Here is a 27,270-nt window from a genome sequence, read left to right on the forward strand (position 1 = left end):
AATGTTCTTGCTATTTACTCCTCCACTCTCATCGAGGCTGCCATAGTAAGAGAAAAGTAACAAGATGAAAAAAACTTACTTTGCTAGTATTTAGAATCTTCTAAAATACTGGCACTTAACTAAACATCTCAAAATACCATCTTCTAACTCAGAAAGAAAGGATATTAAAGCCTTTTCATCCTAGATCCCGATATCAATTACAGACTTTTCTTACTATAAATGTATCATTAATTCAGGTGTTTACATCAAGAACAGAACAAAGTAAAAATATCTTTTTTATAGGTGGGTGGGGGCTTATAAGTTTGTCTGAAAACCTTTAGTACATCACATGAGGCAGCATAAAAGAATGGTGGCCTTCTGTTCATAATTTTTCAGCATTATGACTTTACTGCAATCTAAAAATGCTCTCTAATCTTAGGGGAGGATTACCATTGAAGAGAAAGTGATAAATAATTGCAAAGTACAAGGCCTGTGCAGCATAGCTGGTTGATGGTTTTGTAGTAACTCTCTGTTTACTCTAGAGAAAAAGTGTTGCTTGCTCCCAAGGCCAAAATATGACACAACTATATTGGTACTTTAGTCTAAGCAAGTACCATGTAACTGCATATGGAACACAATGTGACCATGTCCCTTGGGGCTGCATCACACTTCTGCTGCACCCTTCACACTCTTGGACACTGGCATTTCCCAGTTAAAAACACCAGGAAGGTTCTAAGACTATTAAATAAAGAAATGCAACACTACAAATGCTTGTCCCAATCTTGACTTTGGGCTTTAGTTATTTCTTTAGTTCTGAGTTATGAAAACATGGAGCCTGTTTGCCTGTATCTGATGCTGCAACCTTCTTTAGATGCTTGATTCATATACATATATTTCATTAAAAATAGGATGGCTTTTTCTTATTGCTACCATTAATTTCCTATGCCTGCATCAGTTTCTAAATAAAAACATTAATTCCTAGAATTACAGAATGTTAAAACTGGAAGAGAAGCTAAAAATAATCCAGTCAAAACCACTTGATTTAAAGGTGTAGAAAATAAGCTGCCAAGAGATGGACAGCATTTAATTCATAGATGTCATTTACTACAGATAGTTCATTATAGTAAGCCAAAGTGTAGTATGTCTATCTGACAGCAACAAACATTTTTGGTTAAGTTTTCAATTAGCAATAATCGTGCCTCGGATAAACCTCATTGGCTACGATACTGCCACTGTGCAAAGCTAACATTTTTGGCTAAAAAAATAATATTATTAATAGTTTACATTGAGAAAGTGTTAGGTTACTAACAGCATACCTAAATGATTTTAGTTTTAACTTCTGTAGCTGTTGTACTTAAACATCTTCCTCCATATTTGTTTTCTTTATTCTAAATATGAGAAAATGAGTCAGGAATAATTTAAATTCTCTGTATGCCTTTGATGCATTACTTTGCTGAGCAGTGTTATGTTACTTGTTACAGGTTAAAATAGCAAAGCTACAGTGTGTTCACACAAAAGAATATTTTGTCTTATACCTTCCATGTGGGTTTTGAAGGAGTCCTCAACACTGGGTTTTGATTTCAATCTTAAAGTGGTTGTGTAGAATATGCTTGGTTCTACTGCAATATCATGACGGCATACTGACATGCTACCAATGCTAGTCGAGGATAAAGTCCATTTTTGTCTTTTTCATATCCCTAGTTTGTGGCATATGGTAGGCAGTCAATAAATTGCTAAATGAAAAAAGAATGAACAACAAAGCAATAAACAGGGAGAAATATTTATTGGGCACTGGTCTTATTTTAAGAAATCCTGATGCCAGTGGTCTATTTAAAAAAGGTCTAATCCCTAACAGAAAACTGAGGTATGTATGGTTAGGGCCACTGCATTTGTGAAATGGGCTCTGGCTGGATGCAAAATTTAGACAAACTCAGTACTTATCAAGTAGCTGCAATGGGAAAGAGAATATACTTATGCCATCTTTTAGTACAAGGAGGTTTGCTTTTTCTAAAAGCAGGTGAAAGAGAACAGGAATATTTGATGATTAAAATTAAAAGGTAAAAGGAAAATTGTTTGTGTGAGGGTCCTTGGAGGACAGGAAGAACCAGAGGCAGGTTTGTGTTGGAACAAAGGAGGGGAAGCTGGGGGCTTTCCATAACAGCCAGCTTGAGCTGACTCAGAAATGGATGTGTTATAAAACAGCTATCATTTTCTGTAAACAGAGTAATAATTATCCTATGTCAGCTAGTAAAGCTAGCTTTGCATTCATTAATTTTGTCCTCAGAATAACCCATTAGTTAGGCATTATTATTTGCCCTTTACAGATGAGGACACAGAGGTCCAGAGTAGTAAAGCAACTTGCCTCAATGAGCTAGATGCAGGTTAGTCTGCAGCCAGAGCCTAGGAAGAGAGCTAGGTATGTACAGTGACAGGGATCTGACAGCTAAGGATCTGGAAGCTTGCTTTACTCACCTTCTAAAGGTGTGGCTTTCAAAGGTGTCAGGATTGCTAACAGATGGGAGTGAGAGCAGAATGCTCTATGACCAGACTTCTGTATGATACAAACTGACAAATGCTACTTGGTGTTTAATTATGTACTTAGGTATATGGTGGCAGCAAGTGACATGGCAAAAGATTAACCCAGGTCAAGAATCTCAGTGTGATAAAATGCATACATGGTCAGAATGGCAAGAACACAGAAGGGGATCTCAAACAAGAATGATGTCCAATGGCATTCCCAAGTCTGATGGCTTCTTGCTAATTCAGCTCAACCAACATCTGCTGAGTGCCTAGCATGACCCTGGGAAATGGGTCAGTTACATCGTCTGGTGTCAGCATGTGCCTGGGTTCTTTTACAGGACCAAAGCTTCCTTTTAATAGGACTTGTAAGGGGTGCCTGGATGGCTGTTGGTTAAGCATCTGCCTTCGGTTCAGGTCATGATCCCAGAGTCCCAGAATTGAGCCTTGCATCAGACTCCCTGTTCAGTGGGGAGTCTGCATCTCCCTCTGCCCCTCATCCCACTCCCACTCTCTCTCTTGCACTCAAATAAATAAATAAAATCTTAAAAAAATAGGAATTGTAAATTACAGAATTTGATTTGAAATGGTGATACTTCATTAGTGTACTGGTTACAAGAAACTTTTTTCTTAGGGGAGATTTTGTATTTTATTCATGTTTGTGGCATGAATACCTAGTACAGTACCTAGAACTCAGCAGGTGCTCTATTATATGAGGCAAAATAAGAAAGGAAGGAGGAGGGCAGAAGACCAGAGATCTCTGCAAATAAAATTTGCAGATAATCAACAGACAATAAAGATTTATATGTAAAAAAAAAACATTGACACAAAATGCAACTGTCTCCTGTACATATCCCTTCCCACATGTTACTGAAGTGGAGGCACCAACAGGTAGTATGCATACAAGTTCCTGATACAAAGCCAGAAGGAACATTAAACACAAAGGCAGAACAGAATTTTCCTAATAGTCTCACTTTGCAAAAAGTCAGTGATCCATTTTTGACTTGCTTCAATGGCAACTGAAGGAAAATTGTTTCTTTGGACTTAACTACAAAGGGTTCCTTGTGAAGTGCCAGGGGTCTTCTATAAGCATAATCATGTGGTGAAAAAGTTCCTAACAGCAAAGCCCAGGTGAAGGTGGTAGGCGGGGAGACCAGGCACAATGAAATCTGTATTTTTAGACTTCAAAAAGTTCAGAAAAAAATTTAGATATGCTCCCATGATCAGAAAGATGTGTAGCTCAAGACAGTTGAGAAGTATTAAAATATAAACTCTTCAGAATATAATACCAATTATCTTGGTGTCAAAAAACCCGAAGTTGGCCAGTTAAGCAAATGTGTGGGTGGCAAGCCAGCTCCCTAATGAAGTCAGCTTTCCAAGACGTATGAAGCCAGGACAGCCCCGATGCGTGGAAGCTTATAGGACATTTAAAGAGGGAAACAATCAAAGTCACAACAGCAGTTTTATAAACTCTGTTTTAGCACCAACTCCATTAGGCAGGCAGAGTGATGGTAATATGTAACTGAAAAAAAACTGAATTACTCAACTTCTATTTTGTGTCTGTCTTCTTCATCAGAGTATTCTTATAAAAGAAAGTGCTGGACAATTAAGGTTAAGAGGACATAAAGCCCAAGATAACTGATAAATCAGAAAGTAAGCATCTACCTACATTAAGTAATTCCAAGCCTCTGAGCCCAGGATAATTATACCCGGAGGCTCACAGAGAACCTGCTTATTTTAGAAGGGTTGTCTATATTTGAGAGATCAGACAGAATGGAAAGAGATTTCAGAAAACTAAAGGAGGCCACCAAATGTTAATTCAAAAAGGACAAAGGATTCTCAAACTACAGAAACCAAGCCTGACATTCACAACTGAAAATTCTATGAAGAAAATGGTTAAACATGTGATTTGTGAGCTTTAGAAAGGAAAGCAATGACCAGCAGTAGCCAGTGTAGGTTCATGAAGAATAAGCCATGCCCCCACTAGCTTCATTTTATGCTTAAAATAGGGTTTCCAGCAAAAGAGCGCTGCAAATGTAATGTGTTTTCATTTCAGATGAGACACAGATGGAGTGTCTCAAGACATCCTTGTAGAGATGGAGCTGACATGTTGTTAGCTGAATAGCTTCACTGAGGGAGTGAGGATTATGGTTCAGGGTCATTGTGCAGGTAGGTCTTTAGTGCAATGGGGATCTGTCCTTGGTTCTGTACAATTTATTTCAGTTTAACAGTTTGGATGAAGACATGCAAATTATGCTTATCACATTATCAAGATTCAAAAATATTCCAAGTAGTTGGGAAATAGTTTAAAACTCTCAAGATAGGAACACCTGGGTGACTCAGTGGTTGAGCGTGTCTACCTTTGGCTGAGATCATGATCCTGGGATCCTGGGATCGAGTTCCGCATCAGACTCCCTATAGGAATCCTGCCTCTCCCTCTGCCTGTGTCTCTGCCTCTCTCTGTGTCTCTCATGAATAAATAAAATCTTAAAAAAAAAAAAAAAAAGAAACCCTCTCAGGATAATTTCTTGCTTAATTTGGCCCTATATTTGTATTATTAAAAAAAATATTCAAATACAGAATGAATGGAGAACCACCTAACAGTAGCTGATGCAAAAGCACCCAGTGGTACTGTCTACTTGTGAACTCAGTATTACCCAAAAATGTGAAACTCAAAGAGCTAATCTGAATTTAGGCCATACAATAGCACTGCACTGATCAGACCAAATTCTGAAGTATTCTATTTGTTTCTGGGCCAGACATTTACACAAAGATAGTGACGTATTAAGTATGTGGAAGATGGAAAGGACCAAGAAAGTTCTAAAAACTATGTCACATGTGGAATGGCTGACATGACTGAAGATATTTATTCTAGCAGAAGAATAGGGGGATTCAAAGTCATTTTAAACATGAAGAGCAATTCATACCCCCCACCCCCCACCCCCCCGGAAGCAATGCAATTTACTCTATCTAAAGTTTCAGAGGTCATAGCCTGGAGACATGATTGGAATCCACATGGAAGAGAGCTGGGATCAACAGTGTGAAGCACATTCTAAGAATTATGGCTGCCACATGTAGTATGTGACACCCTTTATGCAGGTGACCACCTTGTCATTGTCATTGGATGATTCCAGCAACGGTGTTAGAGAGAGAGCCAACTGGGTGGTTGGAAAGATACGTACTCCAAAGACCCATGATGCAGCTGGACAGCAGGTAGTATCTGAATACAGTGAACATGAAAAGGAGAATAAAGGAGCACCTTTCTGCCCCCAAATGACTGTGTATTTGTTTGTGTTAAATACAAATTTTCTTCTCTTCTTTCAGGTTGCTAAAGGAATGTCATCAATAGGAATGAAAAAGACATTCAATCACATAATATGCTTTGACAGTATCATATTAGGCCCAGAAAAAAATGTAGTCTTCTGTAGACTTACTGTTTTTGCACTGACAGGTTCGACAACCATTGTGATCAAGTTTGAAACCATAAACACAGTCCTTCTCTGTCAGCGTGCAGTTTGATAACTCCCCACATGCAGGTGGATCAATTGTGATGTACGTTGGCTCTAATAATAAAAAGAGAAAAAAAATCAATCAAACATATGATTACCTCTTAGATGCTATTCAATCTTTGAAATCCCACACTACAGTAAGTTGCAAAAAAAAATCAATCTTTTTTATCAAACTCTAAACTTTTATACTTTCATAATGTTTTTAACCCCTGAAACAGAAAGATTTTTATTTAGATTTTTGAAAATCCAAGAATTCTTTTTTTTTTTTTTTTTTTAATTTTTTATTTATCTATTATAGTCACACACAGAGAGAGAGAGAGAGAGGCAGAGACACAGGCAGAGGGAGAAGCAGGCTCCATGCACCGGGAACCTGACGTGGGATTCGATCCCGGGTCTCCAGGATCGTGCCCTGGACCAAAGGCAGGCGCCAAACCGCTGCGCCACCCAGGGATCCCTCTTTTTCTTTACATTTGAGCTTGTCTGTATTTTTTTGGTATCTTCACATAATACTTCTCCAATGGTCACCATCATAGAAAGCAGACAGAAGAGGTTAAATTAATTCCATTTAATTGTTAACTATTCTTCTATTTCCTCTTGATGTTTTCAGAGTTTATTTTCTATGAAAATCAGGACACAGCTTCCAACCTGTCAATTATCTTTCCATTTCGTAACTCTTCTGAAACCTGTATTTCCTATCTTTTATAGGACAACCCTTCAATTACTACAGATGATATGATGGATATAATAGTGACTAGGAACTTATCCTCAGGACCCAGGGCTTACAGGAGTGGCAGAGTCAGACACAAGCAGCCGGTCAGCAGGAAGAGTGAGTGGCCATTCTGGGAAGAAAAGCATAGAAGAAACCAAGGCCAAAGGTGATGTGTACCTACCCTGTCATGCTAATAATGAAGATTTGTCCTAGGGAAGTAATTGCACACTTACATAAAGTGCATTATGGGTCTGTATGTCTATACTGCTCTTTATGAATGCCTTCAAGCTTCATCACACTCCAGGGAGACAAATGCTCTCATTTCCCCCATTTTATGGATAAGAAAATCTAGGATGGCACACTTGTTCCAGATCACAGAGTTCGTAGGTGATGGACTCAAGACTCAAGCCCAGGCATTCTGGCTCCAGGGTCACAATTGTGGCCACCTGTGTAGTACAAAGCCCATCATAATGGTTTGTTTTGCAATGCAGCTAAGTGACAACTTATATAATGTAAGATTGTGGGAAGGGTGTCCTCAAAAGGAATAGGGCCACTGACATATTTATGTAGCTTCTTTTTAACCAAAAGATACTATGAACTTCTTCAGAGTAAGCTGGTCCTCACAATATCTTTGTGAGGAGCTAAGTACAGAATGTCTCTACCTATGTTTCCACAAATGGAAAATATGAGGTGCAGAGAGGGTGACTGGCTTATCTAAGTTTACATAGCAACCCAGTGGCAGGCTGGGAATAGAACAGAACAGAGGTTCCTGACCTCCTGTCCAACACTCTATCCATTAGTTCACACTGTCTTTCTCCAGTTTCATTTCCCGTTACCATGGAAGAGAGACTAAAATAAGTGTTTTAACTGCCACTGCTAAGATCAAGAGTTCTACATTTTTATCCATCTGCTAAAAGAGGCCAATGATTCAGCCCTTCACAGGTAGCAGGCAACTATGACTTACTCAAGAGATGCTCTGATCAGCACTCTCCCTGTAAAAATACGTATTAAGAGGGTATAGGCACATTCTCTATTTTTATTGCAACACAGTTTGAAGAACATCTCCCTGAAATTTTTATGTGAACTTTCCACTGCTGTAAAATTTCTAATTTCTTTAAATCACTGACGTATCCTCTCTGACAGGTAACTGTAAACATCAAAAAGTAGTTTAAGTTTGGGCAAGTTTTAAGATGCCATGAATTAAATACAGCTGTGCTGCTTTCTGATATTCTCTTAAAATTTACTGTAAACATCTTTGGTTTGTGAACCTACATAGCTTTTCTTTTATCATTACTGTTATTAGTCACCCAAAATACTGATTCCATTTCAGCCTTTGGCCACAAGACAGACAATGTTTTGTCAACATTATTCTAACCACAAACGTAAGACAGAACAGAGGACTTGAATCACTTTTAAGGAACTACACTATGGATTATCCCAAAGACAAAGGAGTTAGGTATATGCTCTAGAGTTTTGAGAGCAAAAACCAGGGCTGGATTCTGAACTCCATGCTCAGTGCTTTAGGGAATGGCTTATGGGTAAAGAAGTGTTTTGAACATATCTACGTGGACCAAAGCTTTGTAGTCCTTACTGATATTTAAGTTCACAGAAAACTTTTGCCTTCAGAAAATACATTATGGAAAAATGTATTTGGGCAGATTATACCGATGCTGGAAATGCATAATAATCATAGGGTAGTGTAAAATTTTACTTTTAATGAATTTTAATGATTTGTGAAGAGAATTAATAGTGCTGTGCTGTATATGCTTTGTTTGATACTTATTATGTTTAATGCATGAAACCAGAATTGTGATCTGTGGCTAGGAAGTAAAAGGAAAAAGAAATGGGATGGTCTGAGGATCAGAACCATGCCACTGACTTGAACCGTCCCACACCTTATCCAAATAGCTTCATCATCTAGGTAGGGAGTCATAGATGTCCATCAAGCACACATTTCTCCAGGAAAGGAGATCCGCTGAGCATGTTTTCCTACAAGATTGAGGGTGATAGCTTTTTCTCAGTTTAACAAATTAAAAGAAAATGCACAGAAGAGCTATTCATTAGGTGCTGGCAAATATTTAAGATAAAACAAGCCTTACTGGATGTCTTCCAAGTCCCAGATAATATGGTTAAGGGCAAGAAAGAAAAAAATTATTTTGCACCTTTAAAATTATATTTCTCCTTCATTATGATACATTAGATGGAAGAAATTGGAAGTATATATATTTCAAATTATGTCTTGCTCAACATTTAATGTTAAAACACAGAACAACTCAACAAAACCATTTACTCATGGAAATTGTCAATTTACTCTAGAACTATTCAATTTCCCCTCATACGTTGGCTGAATACAACAACTCTCACCGTGATATAGCCAATACAGATAGAAGTCTAAATGTTTTTAAAAAGCATTTTAACACTTGTCCTCTCATTTTTATGACATTTAAGAAACAAGTATTGTTTTCCTTTACAAGTACAAACTGGAACAAATTTTTAAAGCTTTTTGTGGTGACGCATGATTCTGTGGGTACTTACTGCTGTTGTCCTAGGTCACTGGAGGAAATGGTGATCTACATGTAAGAGACACATTTGTAGACAACTAGCTGTCTAACATTTCATCTGAAGTCATGCATTACATTCTATTCCCTTCCATCATTCTCTCAACATTTTAGGGCCTGGTGTCCTACCCTGTGAGGCCCTCTCTGTATCACAGTTAAATTTCTGTAAGAACATTACAACAGGAATATGTAACTACAAATTATCTAGCAAAAGAGCTGATATTATCATAAACCAATCTGAGAGTTCGCTTTCAGTCCAAAACATTCACATGTAATCTCAGGAGTGGTGCTCTTACTAACATAAGGACAGTGTTCTGGGAAAGAAAAACCACTGCAATTCAATTTCTTATTCCAAATAATGAACTCCAAAGTGAGACCCATTTGATACCATCCTGAATTAGAGCATTTAAGATCAATGTTACATTTAGAGTCCTTACAGAGTAATGACCAAAAGTTAGACTGTTTGCAAAGTTTCTATCCAAGGAAGTTCTTGGGGTGGGAAGAGGTAATTTTAAAGAATCTAGAATCATGGTATCATAGTATGATTGTTTCTAATCCACACAAAGAAGTTGGAGGAAGTGTTGGTGACTTATGTGACATATGTGAGCTGCTTTTTAGAGTACTCTGTGTGTCAGGGACTGTTCCTATCTCACACTTTGTACAACAGTGTTCTGAATATGGAGAGTATCTCGATGAGTCCTGGCCTGAAGACCAGAAGATTCTCATGTAAATCCTACATTTCTATGCTCTTATATTACATGGAATACTGAAATGATAGGCCAGAAAGTACATGCCTTTCCAGAAGGATGATGGTGATGCTGTGCCCTTGGCAGGTTTGGGTATTATCTGTTGAACAGGGGTCCTGCTAAGACTTTTGGAGACAATGATGCATCATGGTATACAATGCCTGTTGCTTGGAGCAAAGAAAACTGTCCCCCCCTTTAAACTGGCTGGGCAGAGATGTGTTAGTGGGCCCCTTTCAAAGGAGAGAAATGGTCTCAGATCTCCTCATTTAGGAGAATGAGCAAATATTTGCACAAAGGTGGGTATCTGGTGAGGGGGAAGTTCAGTGAGGTTCTGCTTACAGGATCAGCCTGAAATTCCATCTCATCTTGTATTGAATCAGCTGAGGAATTAAAGAAATACCTTAATGTCCTCCAAAGGAAGAAGGCTTGAAACAGCAGGAATTCATTGTCTTTGGCTACAACTATTTCTAAAGGGAACCCTGGAACAGCTTCTTTGTGGAGAAGAATTCTAGAAATATTTTCTGAGCCTAGAAGCAATAAAGAACAAAAATGGGTGTTTGTTACATCTACATCCAGTTTGCTTGCTGTTTCCTACCCCGCATCTGAGTGGGGACTGCTGTTCTCAGCTTGCTGTCTTCCTGAATGATTTTTAAAGACTCTCTGAGCACCTTATGCTGTCCAGAAGAGCTATTTTTACAAGAACCCTTGGAATTGTGTCAGGAGTGCAGATGTTCAGCCACCAATTCTTATCCTAAGCCTTAGGAGAACAAAATTCTGGAAGCAGACCTATTATAATATGCAGTAACATTAATACATAATGGTTTTTTATTTTACATTTATTCAAAATTTAGAGATAACTATTTTTCATATCTTAGAAAGCCCAACAAAGCCCTTCCTAGTAAAAATATTTCCAGGAAAACATTCATATTTTCTTAAGATTTAGAGAGCCCCAGAAACTAAACTAAGTTTCTGAGGAACACCACCAATATTTTACATTGATGTTCAAATATTTCCTAGGAGCAATCTTATCTACTCAATGGAGATGTTAAGGCGCTGTGGTCACAGTTAATTGGATGAGGAGCACAAAGTTAAAATCAGTATTTTAACTCCAAGGCCACAGCACTAGGCCACAAAAATAACATATATTTGATTATTTAGGAGATATAAATAGGTTAACTAAATCTAAACTCTCTACTTTCTTGCTTTTTGTTATTTTATAGAAAATTCTCCAAAAAGAAAGGGAAGAAGTTGAAACTCAAATTTAACCTTTTAAGATGCTAAAGTTTTAATATCAGTCCTATTGTCATATCAGATAGTTCAACACATCTGGGACAACAAGAGAACTAAAAAGAATATATTTTGATCTTCAATTATTTTAAAGTGTGTAATAATAATGTGAATTTGCTCCTGAAATAATTTATATAATCACTAGTTTTTACATTTTAAACAACTATAGCTTAAATGAAAATGTTAATGGATCCTTTTAACTTGGTGTCTAATCTTTATCACTACATTGAACTTCTGGTTTTGAAAATAATGCATACAGTTCTTCTCATTTCCTTGATTACTATGAGCTGTTTATCTCCTGCAAATAATACTAATTATCTCCATTGAGGAAGGTGTGAAGCACTCTTTCTGATTAGCAACCCTGGGAAGGCTGATAGTCCATTAGTAGTTCTTGAGTATGGGTGGGCGATTTCTGGAAAAATACTTGTGGAAGACAATATAGAGCCATCCCTCCTGGGTCTGTCTGGAACACCGCCTCTGAAGGGGTGGTGGTGGTGGGGGTGGGGGGATTAGCTCTAGTTCCAGATTTCTATCATCTCTGGGAGTGCTGCATCACCCTGCTGCCATCTGGGTGCATGGCAGGTCTGGAGGGCCTGGAGGTGAGGAGCAGCTATCTACTAGCACCCTTGACTCCAACGAAAATATGTGCATGCATACATGTTCATGCGCCCACAGTATTTACCTCTCCTTTTGGACTTTAATAATGGTTTGCATAACGTCACATGGCTCTTCTCTGTAAACTGACAAGCCTGCTTATTTGATTGTGAGAGACAAAGATGAACAATTTTGTTCTCTTTTCAGTCCTAATTCATTCTCTTAGGAGTTTTAAAAAATCATTTGTTTGTTTATTTATTTAGGGCTGCACTTCATTAAGCCATGTGAATATCTAATGAATGGAAAAATTCTAAAGCTTCTCTAACTTTCTAAGGCTAAATATATCAGGCCTCCTATAGCCTACCAGTTACTGTGAGGCTGGCCAGGGCCATAAAACTGTAGATAAAGTTGGACAAGAGAGAACCAAAGGAGATAGCTTATCTGCTTTACTGTGTCTTCATATGTCATTCTGTTACCACAGTGGCTTTTCAACCACTGAGCCACCCAGGCGTCCTCCACAGTGGCTTTTCAAATGTGACCCTAACTAGTCAGAAAACCATTCCAATAAATCACGAAATTGTCAACACAATTATAGCCTGGGAAGAAAAGTACTATAAAGATGAAATTTTCCCAAATGAAGTTAGAGGGGAAACTATTAATGTGGATGATAAGAAGAAAGAGACTGAGGATACAAAACCCTCCTAACCTGGAAGGTGGGGATTTCCATGGGGGTATGGATGTGTATTTACAAAAAGTCTCATGAAGTCATGGAAAAATAACTACAGCTGGAGTTCTCAAATTCTTTCAGCCACTACACACTTAGTGATCCTTTTTTCCTTTGTATATATTTCTCATAACAACACCTACATCCTTGTAATTTTTAAAGTACTTATCACAGAGCAGTTTCTTTATTTAAAATGAATAGTGTGAAAATGTCCCCAAGATCTGTATTATTTTATGGTCAGATAGAGAAGTGACCATATGTTTACTTTAGACCTATTTATTAACTTTGTATGCTTTTTTCCAAGGAACTTGGCTGTTGGAGATATTTTTCTTCTTTTATCAATCTCATATTTAATAGGAAAAGACAGTAGTAGGATTCTGAGGTAATTACTAAAAGACCACAAAAGACAAAATTTTTTTTATATAAAGGATATATTTTTCCAAGAATCTAGCTTGAGAGATCTTACAAAAAAAAAAAAAAAAGATTGGATTCCAAGAATAATTTGAATCTTCTATATGAGTATTATATTTTATTTTTATATTATTTTATCATTCATTTTCTTAGATGATGGAGCTTGGTAATCTTTAACCAGAAATAATGGGTCACATAAATACATTTGTATATGTGTGTGTATACACATATTTTAACAGCTATATTGAACTGTGTGTCAGGTGCTCAGAATTTTGGTATCTCAACACACCCTCTAGGAAATGGTTGAGGAACGGTCCCTGCATTAGGAATGATGATTTATTCACAATTTATAACTTCAGCACCAAGACTAGTATTTGTCCCACAGTTATGCTAAATGAGTGAATAAAGAAGAAAAAAGATGCCTGGGCACCGAAAGTCAGGGTACACTTTTTTGATGAAGAAGGGCTCCCATTCAATATTGTCCTTAACAGGCTGAATCCCTCATTTACTACCTTTTGGAGGACTGGATAGTAAGTTCTTTAGGATTCTCATTGCTGCGCTAGTCCCTTACACATAGTTGGTAATAAATGAGCTTCCCCTGAGCAGCAAGCTAGATCAGAAGGCTGCTGTGAACCTGACACTGTAATAATAGTGAAAACTGAGCAAAAATCCCCAAATCCAAGCAGTCTAAGCGAGAAACCCAGTGATGATAAGCAACTGCCTGAAACAGGTTCGATTATGATCTGTATCTTTGGCTTGAGAAGGCAGACAAATATACAAAGCAGTGTAGGTCTCCCTCAAAATTCTTAACATAAAATCTGACACCCTGAAATTTCAATTTTCTGAGGAATTCACTTCTATGACTATCTCGATTCACTGATGGTGCCGAATAAAGTATTATGAAAATAGTCCTGCAAAGAGCTGGGCACACACTCAATTCAGCAATACAACAAGCACGGGATGAAGAATGGGCCCTTTAAAAAAAAAAAAAAAAGAATGGGCCCTTTTGCTTAGTGCTCAGCAAATTTACCTTGCGATGAAAACAAACAGTGGCAAAGAGTCAGAAGGAGAAAAGGGACGAGTGGGCTCCTGAATGCGAAAGAGTGCACAGATGATGTCATCTCAGCGCCTGGCACCTGGAGGGGGAGCTGAGGAGCCCATTTACTTTACTCAGTAGGGATGTAAGTGCCACTGGTCAGGGCCCAGGGCCTGGATGGGAATGAGGCTGGGCAGCTGGGGAGCATGAGCACCAAGACAACAGGGGAACGTGGCTTGCGTGCCCTTGGGTAGGGCCTGTGTCCCTGCACAGCCACAATAGGCTTTCCTGGAGGTCGAACAGCAAGGTCAAAATTCCTGAGCCAGGGAGAGGCTCAGGAAATCTAACAGGATCAAAGGCCAGGCCACAGAAAGGTCAGAAAAAAAGTAACGGTCTCAGTACCTGAGAATAGAGCCAGGAGCAAGAATGGCTTCTATATCTGAGCCAGGATGGTCAAGTACTTTTCACCAACTTCCTTTCATCATCCTCTCCCTTTTCACAATGGTGGTCTAAAGAGAAGCTATGCCAAGGACATGGACTTGGAGACAGGAGATTTAGCTTGAGTCTCTATTCTCTCATGGTCTTACACATGATGCTAAACCCCTTTGGGTTTCTATAAAATGGGAATATACATTAGTCAACCTCACAATACCACTGTGAGGCTCAACTAAGATCATAAAGAGGGGACAACAAACTCTAGGGGTTACATGGCTATTACTTGTTGCTATAATTACTCTTGTCATGACTATCCTGCCTGCGTGGAGCTACAACTGGTCTCAGAGGATGGCTGAGTAAATGAATTATGTGCCCTTTTGCAGGCCTTAAATGTTCAGCTGATAAATGGTATGACAACTGGTTCGGCATTCTGAACCCGGTCCATTGTAACCTAAGCATCCTTTTCTATCTCCAATGATAACATGAAAAGCATCTGGGATGTGGGTTGGTCCATGGCATCCTTTCATATGGTCTGGTAAGCTTTGGAGCGTGTTAGTGACCAGCCACTGGCGCCTTTCACATTTGCTGAGTGGCAGTCTGATATCATTGTTCCGCATTTGACTGTATCCGTGGTGTCTCGAAGAGAACAGAAATCTCTTCATAATCAGCTTATCCAGTGTGAGTTGAAACAATGGTTCTGTGTGCCTGGCTGACCCCGTTCTTCCTCTCTTATGATGGGGGCCTTGCTGGATCTTTGGGGAGGAGGGCAAACTCATTACATTAAAATACTGAATATTTTGGTAGCTTTGCCAGTGGTCTTGCCACTCTCAAATTGCAAGAGGAGACAGAAGACCCATCTCTAAAAGCTGTCTTTGATAAACAAATCCTAGTTTCGTATGACCGAATAAGACTTATGTCAACAGTAAGAGACAGTTCAACCAGTACTTTCTTAACAATACTGGGGGCATTTCACTCAAATAATAATGTGCTCAGTGTCTGTCACAGGACTATAAAGCATCTCTACTGAATTAATCTGGCCTAAAATCTCCATGGAATCTTTCTAAAACTTGGTTCCCAGAAAGCATGAAAGAGTCATAATCTTGAAAATATCTGAACTTACTGATCCCTCTCAATCTATGAGGCATATGGCCATCCATCCCAAACTATTTATTATCATTGCTAAGCATTTTTTAGATAAAATTTTGAATAAAATAGAGACTCCTTGAATTGTTTTTAAAAAGTGAACTGATGTGCAGGGCCACAGCTTTCTAATTAGGGTGAAAAAGAATATCATCTCTTGTTTTCTTAACAATGGCCAAACTAATGGTGCCAAGTTCACAGTATAAAAGCACAGGTATAGGCAAATAGCAAGTACCAAAGACCCAAACAAGCATTAAATACACCTTGCTTGGTTCCAAAGCAGATCCAAAGCAGCCTCAAATTATATCATGCACGTATACTTTTTCAAAAGGGAGGAAATGAAGGCCAAGGTAAATTTTTAGAAGAAAAGAATTTACTGGAGCCAGTAAATGGGATGAGGTCAGCACCCAGAGCACATGCTGTGAGGTCCTGCCTGGTTGGGACGTAGCTCACAGATACAGCTCTTGGTTTGCTCCAGTAGCCAAGGTGAAGAGTCAAATCTAGACTGCTCAGGACTCTAAGACTCCCCAAGAGCCAAGTACTTGTTGGCCTCAGAACTTTCTTGGGGATTCCTGATTGTGTTTCACAGTGGCACTGCAAAATAAAAGACAGAGCCTTGTACTGAATCTTATTTTCGATTGGTGACCAGCATTAATTACATTTTGTGGTCTCTGGTCTGGACCCCTGAATTGGTCTCTGTTTCAAACAAATGTGATAAATCCAGCTAATCTCTCAGGTGTGAAAGTAAAATTCACTTGATGTGTAAATAGGTATTCTGTAGGTACAAATGGTAATTTGGTCTAACTGCTAATAATTCAACTTGAATTAAAAAAATGCCAAGGCATTACCATCACTTCATGCTTCTGACAAATTTCAAAAAGTTACTCAATGTTCATTATCACTGATTACCTACTGAGTTTAGAATAAACTGATGGTAGGTCCCCTGGACTATGGTGTGGCACAGCTGAGTCCCTGGTAGACTTCCCAGTGCATGCTGATGGTTATGGGGAGCATTTAGGAGTCCCAGACGGAGATGAGGACATATGAATGTCATTCAGCTCCCTGCCCCCTCAGGATCTACCTCTAATGGAAGATCCACAAATGGCTAAGGGACACTCTTTAGTAGACATTTTCACTCCTGATTTTTTTTTTTTTAATAATAACACTGTAGCACACATTTTATACACCGAGTGACATTTTATCTTCAACAATCAGACAGACACAGCACAGGAAATACTCTAAAGAGGGCCTCTAAAACAATTCACTGGGTTACAATCTCTAAAGCTAACCCTCATATATTAAATAATGTGAAATCATTTTGTTCTTATAAGATAAACTTAAGACCATACAGTGAAAGTTTAAAATGGTACAACCAGAAGTGGAGTTAGAGAGCTAGGATATTAAAAATAAATCTTGTAGGAATCACTAAGTCTCTTAAAAGAGTTATTTCTACAGGGAAATTATTTTAGTCTAATTTATTTGAAAATATGTTTGAATGGAGCACCTGTAACATCATAAAAATGTTGTAATACATGACCATTTAAATAAATGCTTCTAGCCCCTAAAAGTCATAAAAATACTATGTAGTAAGTGAATTGATTTTTTAAAAAATAAACACACCAGGAGTTATACTTACAAATAAGTTGTTATTGCTAAAAGCACACTTTCAGAGGCTATATGCTTGTGCTAAAATGCTATTCATGTTAAAATTCTATTTGAAGCTTCTCTTTTAGAGTAGCTTTTCAGAGCAAATTACTATGTCATAGAAGACAAAGTACCTTTATTTTACTGTCCCTTTCTGCTTCCCCTGAACGATTTTACTGAGCTAGATCATCCACTTTTTTTCACAAGACTTAGACATGAATGACTCTGACTATTTCCTAGAGTCTGATAAACCTTTAAAGTCAGGGGTCTGAGAAGCTACGGGCATTCAAAAGGATGTGCCACAAGCTCTAATACCAGTTCCAACAGAGAAGTACCAAAAATGCCCTGAATGATTGTATTTCTGCAGGAACTGCGCAGTTTTCCCAGAGAACTATTTTGAAAGGAAAAACACTTCACTTGGATATGTAAACCTTGGTACATTTAAAAATAATTTCGCTACTTTATCATTGGACCTTATATTGGTATAAACAAACAAGCTTCATATGAAAAGTGCTGCGTTGAGAACACAGGTCTCAGGTGTGTTGAGACCATTCCATTTCCTAGAACAGAGGTAAACCGTGGAAGGAGATGAAGATGAGGATTTTAAAATAAGATGGTCTAATAGAGTCATGGTTAGGTAAAGCTGAAAATCTCTGAAAAGCTAGACAATGTGATTATTAGTTAAAATGTTAAATTCTATCAAACTGACAAAAGATAAAAGGAAACCAATTCTGCTACTTCTGAGTCAATGGTTATTCCATAAAGAAAATGAGATCTTTTTTAAAGTCCACGAGTCTTTTCTGACGGGCATGTTTCTTAATAACCTTCATTAACTTCTGTTTGGTTGCCTAAGAGTTGTCTCTTATCCAAAAAAAGTTTAACACAGTCTCAGTAGAGATTGTGTTTATTTAAGCTTGTTGGAAAAACATTCCTATCATTTCAAGAATGACTAAATATTTTTCATTCACATAGTTAGCATTCCAGACTATGTTTTCCTGCCTCTGTTGATTAGATGAAAATTAGCAGGCCCAAGTCTAAGCTATTAGATTCAATTATTATCTGCGTAGGAAAATTAGGAGACACCTAGCAATAATGCCCTTTTAGGTATGGGAAGTCGATAGCAGGAGAAATAAACAGCAACCTGCCCCTCGCAGGCCACATCCCCAGGAAAATGCTTAAGAGCCGGGGTTGCTGGAAGCTGTGAAATCAGAGGCAGAGGTTTTTCTAATCATGTGTTTCATAATACGCTCTGAACAATAATATTCTAATGTTACTTGAAATATCTAAGGCTATTTTAAATTACTGGAGAAAACCAAAATACTATGAAATTCATTCAAGAAAAATTTTTGATGCTTTAGGTTAAAAACCTACCTAGGTTAACACACAGTCATCTGCTGTGCATTTGTTACCCAACACAGGACCTTATTTGGACAAGCTAAAAAATAGACTGTGCTGTATTTTAATTCCCATTTATGGAATGAGTTTCCAGGACACTTAGAGTTAAAAGATGAAACAGCATGCCTAACGGTCTTTGCGATATTACGAGTATTTTATTATTCTTGGCCTACTAATAATAGCACCGTAGATGGCACTGAAGCAATACCACCCATAAACTGAGTTTTGATCCCTGTTTGATGTATCAGAATGTTAATATCATGTGACCTCGTGGCATCTTTGACTTCACTGCCTTTTGGGTCAGCGAAACTATGCTTGACTCCTTGCCACAGAAGCAGTAGCTTAATCATTTGAGATACTGTTCAGTGAGGAAGTATTATGGGCAGGGCTGGAAACATTTTTTCTTGTTTTAAGGAATTCCCACCCAGATATGTGCCTGGTACAGACTTTTCTGGCAGCCCAGTAGAAAATTCATTTGAAGGGCGGTTTGATTCAAGTGATATCATCAGCATTTATGGGATAGAATATAATGTTCCTATAAAATTAGGATTGATAATGAGGAGGACAGTATGTTTGACAGACCTCCAGTCCCCTGTAGGTACACAGCATGCACTCTACTCGGTGAGCTGATATTGCAGTGGCTTACTAGAGCCACACAGGTCAAGAAAAGCCTCATGTTCTTCAACACTGTCTCAAGTAGGATCAGGATTACTCAAGTAAGAGATCCAAGAAAGCCAGGGGCTGGGACAAAAGACAGCTGATTGGTTCAATCACATTCTATTCTAAGTCCAGAGAATTAGAATCAATGCAGAAGGCAGCTCTTAACCTTCTACTTCAAGAATTGGTTTACTTCAGGTTAGGGGAATTATTAGGCCTTTCTGAAACTTCGTTCAGTTTCATAAAATAACTCTGCAAATAAGACACATGTTAAGTTTTTATTATGGAAAATTTTTTTCAAATACTGAAGTAAATAGCATAATATGACAGATCCTTATATACCCAATATCTAGCTTTGATAAACTACAAATAACTCTTTGATTTCTTGAGATGGGAAATAGATTTGCTTTTGTTTCAGAGAAACAGAGCTAGTTGAAAAAAACTAGCCATTTGCCAGACTCTTCATTTTATGAGGTTATTTCCATGAGGCATGGAGTTTATTTACTGGAAATCTAAGTCGTAATATTGAATATTACCTTATAAAATATTACCCACGTTGTTCCTAATTTTGAAAGGTGATACTCTTGGTGTTGGCTCTGAAATCCCCCAGGTCATCAAAACAAACAAATCCTCCCAGCAGGAGACTGTACACACTGGGCTCGAAGAACACTTAGGTCACAGTGGCCACCTGGGTGGGGTCCAGCCATAGCCCAAGATGCACAGCAGATTAGGCTTGACATTAAGACTTCTAAGTGACAATGAAATTCTCATCTCTTGCATCAGGTATGGTAGCCAACCTGGCCTCACACCTGTTCACATTTCTTGCATTTTTCTTATTGAGTCATCAAGGGCATGTCATATATACCTTAGAGCCAAAATTTTCTTCCCCAACACCTATCTTACCTTTAATTATAAAATAGATTTTTTTTTTTTAATGGAAAGTAGTACTATGTCCTTAAAGGACATCCCTCTGACATTAAGAATCAGGATAGGCAGCACTGATATCTGATGTTATTGAGAAAAAAAGTATTTTCAATATTGAATTGTGACATTAAAATTCTAGCTGACGTACAAGGCAGCAGCACCTATATGCTCACAAGGCAGATCTTAAGAGCGGTACATTAAACATGACATTGAGCATTATTAGCCTTGTAGAGTCTGCGGAAGTCCCACTTAAATTCTGTGATTCTGGACACGGGCTCAATTGAAGAGAGATGAGCTGCCATTTACAAACCAGTGCTGGAAGGCCCCTTGGCTGCCCTGGGAAGGAGTCAAGAGCTCAGTGCTTATCAGGAGGATGAACGGTCAACGTGAAGATAAATGGTCTAACTTGCCTGTAGACATCTGGGCCCACTGTGTGCCAAACACACTCCATCTAACACTCTGCTTTCTATTCTCAGAGTGTATTTTCAAATAAAAGCATCCTAACATTATTCTTGCCTCATCTAATCAGCGTTAAGAAACCCTCTATCAGGGTACGCCACCTCATGAGCTAAGAAGAACATCTAGAAGATGAGTTTGCTTGATTTCCTTCTCCAGGCTCTCCCTCTCTCCCTTGCTTGCTTGCTCACTCATCATTTATTCATTTAACAACTTCTGAGCCTCTACTTACATGTCAGGTGCTGTTTTACAGATTCAAAAGAATATGCTAAGTTCCTAGCTCGTGGGGGAGTAGCTTCTTTCAGGCCACTGTGACCCTAGAGTACAGCACATGGTCTGTCTCAGAGGTAGGACACCTGCAGGGTCTGGAGCCAATGCTCTGAGAATATACTGCTCTGCCATTTTTGAGCTGTATGACCTTGGGCAAGTTACACAACCTCTCAACTTTGGGTTCTATGATGATAAATTAGGACAGTGCTACCAGAGGGAAGTTGTGATGATCAAATGAGCTGTTGCTCTTAAAGCACTCAGGCTGGCTCAGTCAGTGTGTGAGAAATGTTAGCTACTGTCATTCTGGGCTATAAATAAGATGACACAAACGGTGCTAGATGCCGAGGAAGACCTAATTCTGCCACCTTCCTTTTCAGTTTTTAGGTTTTGTTTTTTTTTAAAAGATTTATTTATTTTAGAGACAGAATGAGAGACTGAGCACGCATGTACTTGTGCACTGCAGGGAGGATGGCGTGTGGGGAAGAGTCTCAAGCAGACTCTCTGCTGAGCATGGAGCTCGATGTGGAGCTCGATCACATGACCCCGAGATCATGACCTGAGCTGAAATCAAGAGTTGGATGCTCAACTAACTGCACCACCCAGGGGCCCCTGTGTCTTCAGTTTTTAAGGAGATAAAGACATATCTCCCATTTGTACACTTAAATTGCAAACTTTATATAGTACTCCATTCCCTTCCATCCTAGCTCTTTAAGAAGGGCCAGAAAATTTAAATCATGCAATTGAAGAAGAAGAAGAAATGGAGAGAGAAGCCAGCAGAACAAAACCCAAGAATACAATCAGTAACAGACTTACAGAACAGGATGGCTTATCTATATACCTGAATTGGGTGTTGACAATAACTTGGTAAGACTCAATCATAAGAGTACTTAAGAGCCAATTTAAAAAGCACTTAGGTACTTGTGAATCAAGTTAGCTGTCAAGTAATAGCTGAGTCTTGAAGGGCCCCCAGGTTCCAGTCCCCAGTCCTCTGGGAGTAACCAAACACACGGTGTTGTCACTTGGAAGGTATGGGTCTCCAGTAACAACATGCTCACAGCAAAGTCTGCCCTCCCTGCAGGTCCTGACCTATCATATTTGGTAACACATAATTTATCCAACCACAATCTTTGTGTGGGCTCTTTAATCTAATTTCAGGCTCTGACTATGTACCACCAGACTGCAGCTAATAGAGTGAAGGCCAGCATTTGTTATGCAATTGTGCACAGAGGAATTTATTGTGTACAAACTGCATAAACACCAGTGTTTCTGGTTTCCTCCAAATAATTGTGGCTGTTATTTATCACACATTAACACCTTACTTTTTTCTTATTTCATCTAATCTTTTCACTATTCTGAGAACACTTGAAACTCTACTTAAATATGCTGCTGACAAAGGTATTTTCGAACAATTTCAGAAATGTCTTTTCTTGGGTCCTCTAAACTAAGTAATAAGATTCATTTGCCTTGCATTATTTTATAAGTTTATTATTATTAAACCTTTTAGTATTTATTCTTAAGCTGTGCACTATTTTTTGATCCCATACCAAAAGAATCTCTGTCTTCCTTATTATGTCTTAAAAATGAGCAAGCACAGTCTTAAATGAAACTCACACTTAAGAACAAAAAAAAAACCAAGAAACTCAAGATAATTTAGTTCTCTGAAGACAAGAAAATGGAATGCAGTAAAAGCTAGATTAAAGAGAAAAGGGGAATGGAGATTGGCAGAAACTTGAAATTAAGACACTAAGCTCTGGTCAGAAGGTTGTCTGGACACAAGGCTTGGGAAGGAGATCTGTGTTGGGTCTCAAAGGCATCATTCCCCCTGCAGTCCTCAAACTGCCACCCCATTCCTGTCTCCCCCTAACACAGTGGCCAGAACCAGAGATGAAGGAAGGTGAATAAGGAAACTGAAAATAAGGACAAGAGCAAACAGACAACATCTAGGAATGTGGGACCCAGATAGAAAGTAGCTGAATCTGACAAGACTTCCGTATCCCATCACATCTATGTAATGACCACTGACCTTGGAGGAAATTACCTACATGTCTCTACTTTAGTTTCTTCATCTTTAAAATGAGATGATGAGGCCTTCAGCACAATGTTATCAAGAAGATTAAATAACATCAGGTACAAATACAAAGCACTTAACCCCAGAGTACCTAAATACAGGCACATCTTTTCTCCTGGTTTAATTTAAAACAGACTAAAATATTTTCTCTGACTTTAACAAGGAGTTGTCTCTTATTTATCTTTGCACCCAGTGCTGTATTTGGACGATCAGAAGTTCTTAATATATCTTAGGAAATTAACAGCTGACCCACACTATCACTCCTTCCTCAAACAGTGGAAGATTAGATTATAACTCCACACAGATGCTGTGAGCCCAAGCTCTAAGTAATCACTCTAACATTCACTCCCTATCCAAATATCCACATGATGTAGGAATCGATCAGTCTGAGATGTTTCACACACAGACATTCCTATTCACGGACAGTTTGCCTGCTTCAGCACTGCAGTGGTAGGTAGCTTACTGCATGCAAAAGGGCTTGCCTTCCCTTCATTTACTTTCAGACAGAAGACCTTAATTTTTTTTATAAGCTTTTTAGATTTCTTTTCAATTTATAATTCAAGATTCATGAAGTTAAAGGATTAGTGTTTGCTGGTTAATACATGTAGGCTTTAAATTTCTCTTAAAGTTATCACGTACATATATGTACTTAAGTTTATTTCAATTTGACAGAAGACCCCAATTCTCAGGGAAAGATATTTCCACCTCTGTTTCAGCAAGGTACCCTTTCTCATAAAGCCAACCGTATACCATCATATGTATTTCCATCCACTCCTTTTTCCGGCACTGAAACACTGCTTTTAGGGGATGGGAGGAGTGTATGTGTGAGGGGTGGGTGATTTCCACAAAACTGGTCATCTGGAAGCTATAAACTTTTGGAGTGTGGCAGCTGCACTCTGAGCAGAGTAATGGTAAGGGATTTGGTGATGTCAATAGACCTGGAGTCCTCCAGCTTAAATTTTTATATGATTTTTAAGTTCTTTATACTTCTAAGCCCTCAGAGGTTAAAAAACCTAGTCAGGCAAACTCTGAAGTCTGAGTTTCTTACAATTTAGGTAGAAGCAAAAGACTTCTTGATATAGGATTTAGTCAAATGAATCGTTTTTTTAAAGATTTTATTTACTTGAGAGAGAGCAGGGCAGAAGGGCAGAGGGAGAGAGATAAAGAGTCTCAAGCACACTCTGAACTGAGCACTATGTGGGGCTCAATCCCAGGATCTTGAGAAAATGATCTGAGGAGACACCAAGAGTTGGCTGGAGAGTCGGCCACTCAACCAACTGCGCTCCCCAGGCGCCCCTAGTCAAATGAGTTTCTGAAAAGGGCTGTCAGTTCCTTAATAGCTGGTTTAAAAAATTCTAGAAGGATCCATCTTCAACATGATCCACTGTAGTTCATTTTACTATGCAAATGTGCTTCTTAATGATGGATACTCTCTATTGGATCTGTCACTGTAAATATTCACTCTCTGATCTGTACTAACAGACACAGAGGATTAAAGCTGACTTGAAAGTGTAAAGAAACTTCCCAGGATGGGTGAAATGGGCTGGAATAGGGCTTGGGAAAGGCTAACCCAGGAGGCCTTGGGCGACTCTCCATTAAAACAGAAAGAGAGCTAGTGAATGCAGGCAACCAAGACCTAAGTAAAAGCCACAGGATACCAGAAGCAGAATGGATGCTCAGAGTGAAGGCAGTGGGGAGAGCAAACTACCTTTGATGGTTGCAGGCTTTTCCTCTAGCCATCACGACTCCTAGGCTCATGGAAACATCATAAATCAAACATGCTATGCTTGAGTCATGGGTCTTATTTCCCATTCTATTTCACCGCGTTGACCTTTGGATGCTAATTAGGCTTGAAGTGAACTGAAATGTATATATTCTTATATTGTCAAAGTATTGAGATAAGCATATTTGTGACAGTAAAATAAAGACCACACCGTTCTCACACTAAATTTGCAACATTTGCCCCAAACGATTAGTTTTGGCTGTATAATAAATTCATCTGCAACTGGTAACAGCATGAAGCAGACATTATGCCCGAGGAAATAAAAAACAAACAAGCACATACTGGCAGAAGCTTATCCAACATGAGACACTGGCCAGGGACTCATTAGAATCAACAAGGCTTACCTTCACACACAGGGCAACACTCGCCAGGCACTTTGACGGGGTTCATGCAGCTCTGCCCACAGGCTGTGGCCACACAGTGGGGCTCTCCATTGATACACTGGCAGAAAGTGCAGTCGTCTTCTCGCCACCGGTCCCCGTGTGCGCGGATCTGACCATTGGCATAGCAGCCAGCAGGATTATTAAAAGGATACACCGGATCTAAATGAAAGATGTAAGTTCCAAGTAAGATGGAGGGCATTTTCAATCTCATCTCTGCCTGCCCCGGAGACATTTTCCCCAGGTTCTAGGCATCAGGTGTCTCTAGGGGGACACACAAAAGCAGCTGTCATACTGAATTCACATCCACCCAACCTGACACTGCAGATGGGGCAGGGGATCTGTAGCATAAGAATCAATGTGCAAGTGTTGCCACTTAACACAGTTGCAAAGCTCTGTGGACAGAGCTGTGGGTGGATAAATACAAAAAGCAAGTCCATTTTAGGCTCTTGACAAAGTCGATTTTTATGTTTATTATGCTTTAATCTCACCACCTGTAAAGTGGAAGAATAATGCCCCCTGTCCAACTCAGAGAGATACTGTGGCTTCTTGGATAACTTAACTCTATCTCAGGGCACCTGGAGATCCAGGTGAGGGGTATAGCAGGCACCTGCTATGGCCTTATTCATGACAAGGCTGGTTAAGACATACTGTGGATCATTGCTTGTACCCTGGAGGGAAGGCTGTGAACCCAGGCCATTTTTTTCCCCATGAACTGGGTGGCCAAACAGTAGCCAAGGTTGGGGAACAAAAGTAGCCAAGGTTACTGTAAAAAAACAAAAAATGTTTTCTGACATTACTGACCAGGCAGGATGTACAGACTGCATACAAAATCCCCAACTACCATTACAACAAGAGCAACCAGATAAACCACTCAATTTTCTTTTTCAGAAACACATAAAATCTGGCTTCGAAAAGTAAAGGCTGCGGAGCTGGGAGGAAAATCCAGGCAGTTATGAGTTTGGTCCTCTTTAGTCTAAAGAAGTAACAGCATTAATAAGAATGTTAGAACGCCAAAAGTTAAAATAATGCAGTCACAGCTTTAGAAAGTCAGTCTGCCAGAAATGGAAGCAGCCAAAAGACCTGAGCTAGATAAGACTTTATAAATTTCTTTATAAAAAATATTATACTGCATACTTCATTTCTACTCTGAGCCTGGATCTCAATTCCAGGAAGTGAGACATAACCGGATCCGTGCCCAGACAACTCATTATGATTATTACACAGAGGTTCCTATCTGTGTTTTTACACCACCAACTGCTACATAGTTTCAGAGACTCTTACAAACTGGGGCCAGCTAGGGAACAGATCATTTGGAAAGGTTAAAAGTTTGATGCGATTTTTAAAAAATTAATCCCCAATGACATCTAAAAAGTGAACCACCTTTCTCCTATGTTGGCTAAAATAATTGCTAACAGGAGAAAGAATTTCCTTGTTATAAACAATTGTTCAATGTTAGGAATGCAGTTTGTATACTTTAAACATTTTCAGATCTTCAGTATTATGCAGTAAACAGCTCACACATTGAACAGGATTTTAGGAAAACAAAAAGGTATGGAGCGTGGCATGACATTTTGTCCTCCCGTTTCCCGTGCATACATAAAGGCAGGGTGAACTTCAGACACGAGACTGACAGGTCTGATTCCAGACTGAAGGCCTGTGACCCTGTCAGTCAGGACAAGAAGGCTCATGTGACTCTCCTTTCTGGGGAACCAGTGTGATGTGGTCACAGCAGAGACACAGTTAGGTGTGGGGATATCATTCCTGGTTTTATTATAAACTCAAAATGATTCTAGTTTTCTAAACTTCAGTTTCCTAATAAGCCTTAAAATGTGTTGGTTATAGTGAATGGATATTCAGAATTATTATTCTGAAATGTTTATTATTTATAAATATCTGAGATGGGAAGATAAAGCCTTTTGGAGGAACATGAAACTACTACTTCTTGGGAGGGGTGAGAAAGCTGGCCCCTGAGAACCTTCCACCCAGGGCCACACCTGACACTTGGCTGGGCCTTAAGCTGGTGTCACCACCATGCCACACAGCCC

General features: G+C 39.0%; 1 protein-coding gene and 1 non-coding gene across 3 annotated transcripts in view; both read right to left on the reverse strand.

The window, feature by feature from the left end:
- Positions 1 to 27,270, reverse strand: part of CRIM1 (cysteine rich transmembrane BMP regulator 1) — a 191,280-nt gene that overhangs the window by 45,438 nt on the left and 118,572 nt on the right. For both annotated transcript variants that reach the window (XM_041755162.1, XM_041755161.1), the window contains exons 7-8: positions 25,187 to 25,384; positions 5,931 to 6,059 (exon numbers count right to left, since the gene is read on the reverse strand). In XM_041755162.1, coding sequence (XP_041611096.1) covers positions 5,931 to 6,059; positions 25,187 to 25,384 — 327 coding nt within the window. The remainder of the gene's footprint in view (positions 1 to 5,930; positions 6,060 to 25,186; positions 25,385 to 27,270) is intronic.
- LOC121492314 lies at positions 1,083 to 1,223 on the reverse strand. The gene has a single exon (XR_005988205.1). It is a non-coding gene; the product is annotated as a U4 spliceosomal RNA (small nuclear RNA).

The sequence above is a fragment of the Vulpes lagopus genome, chromosome 5 (genome assembly GCF_018345385.1).
Source record: "Vulpes lagopus strain Blue_001 chromosome 5, ASM1834538v1, whole genome shotgun sequence".
NCBI lineage: Eukaryota > Metazoa > Chordata > Mammalia > Carnivora > Canidae > Vulpes > Vulpes lagopus.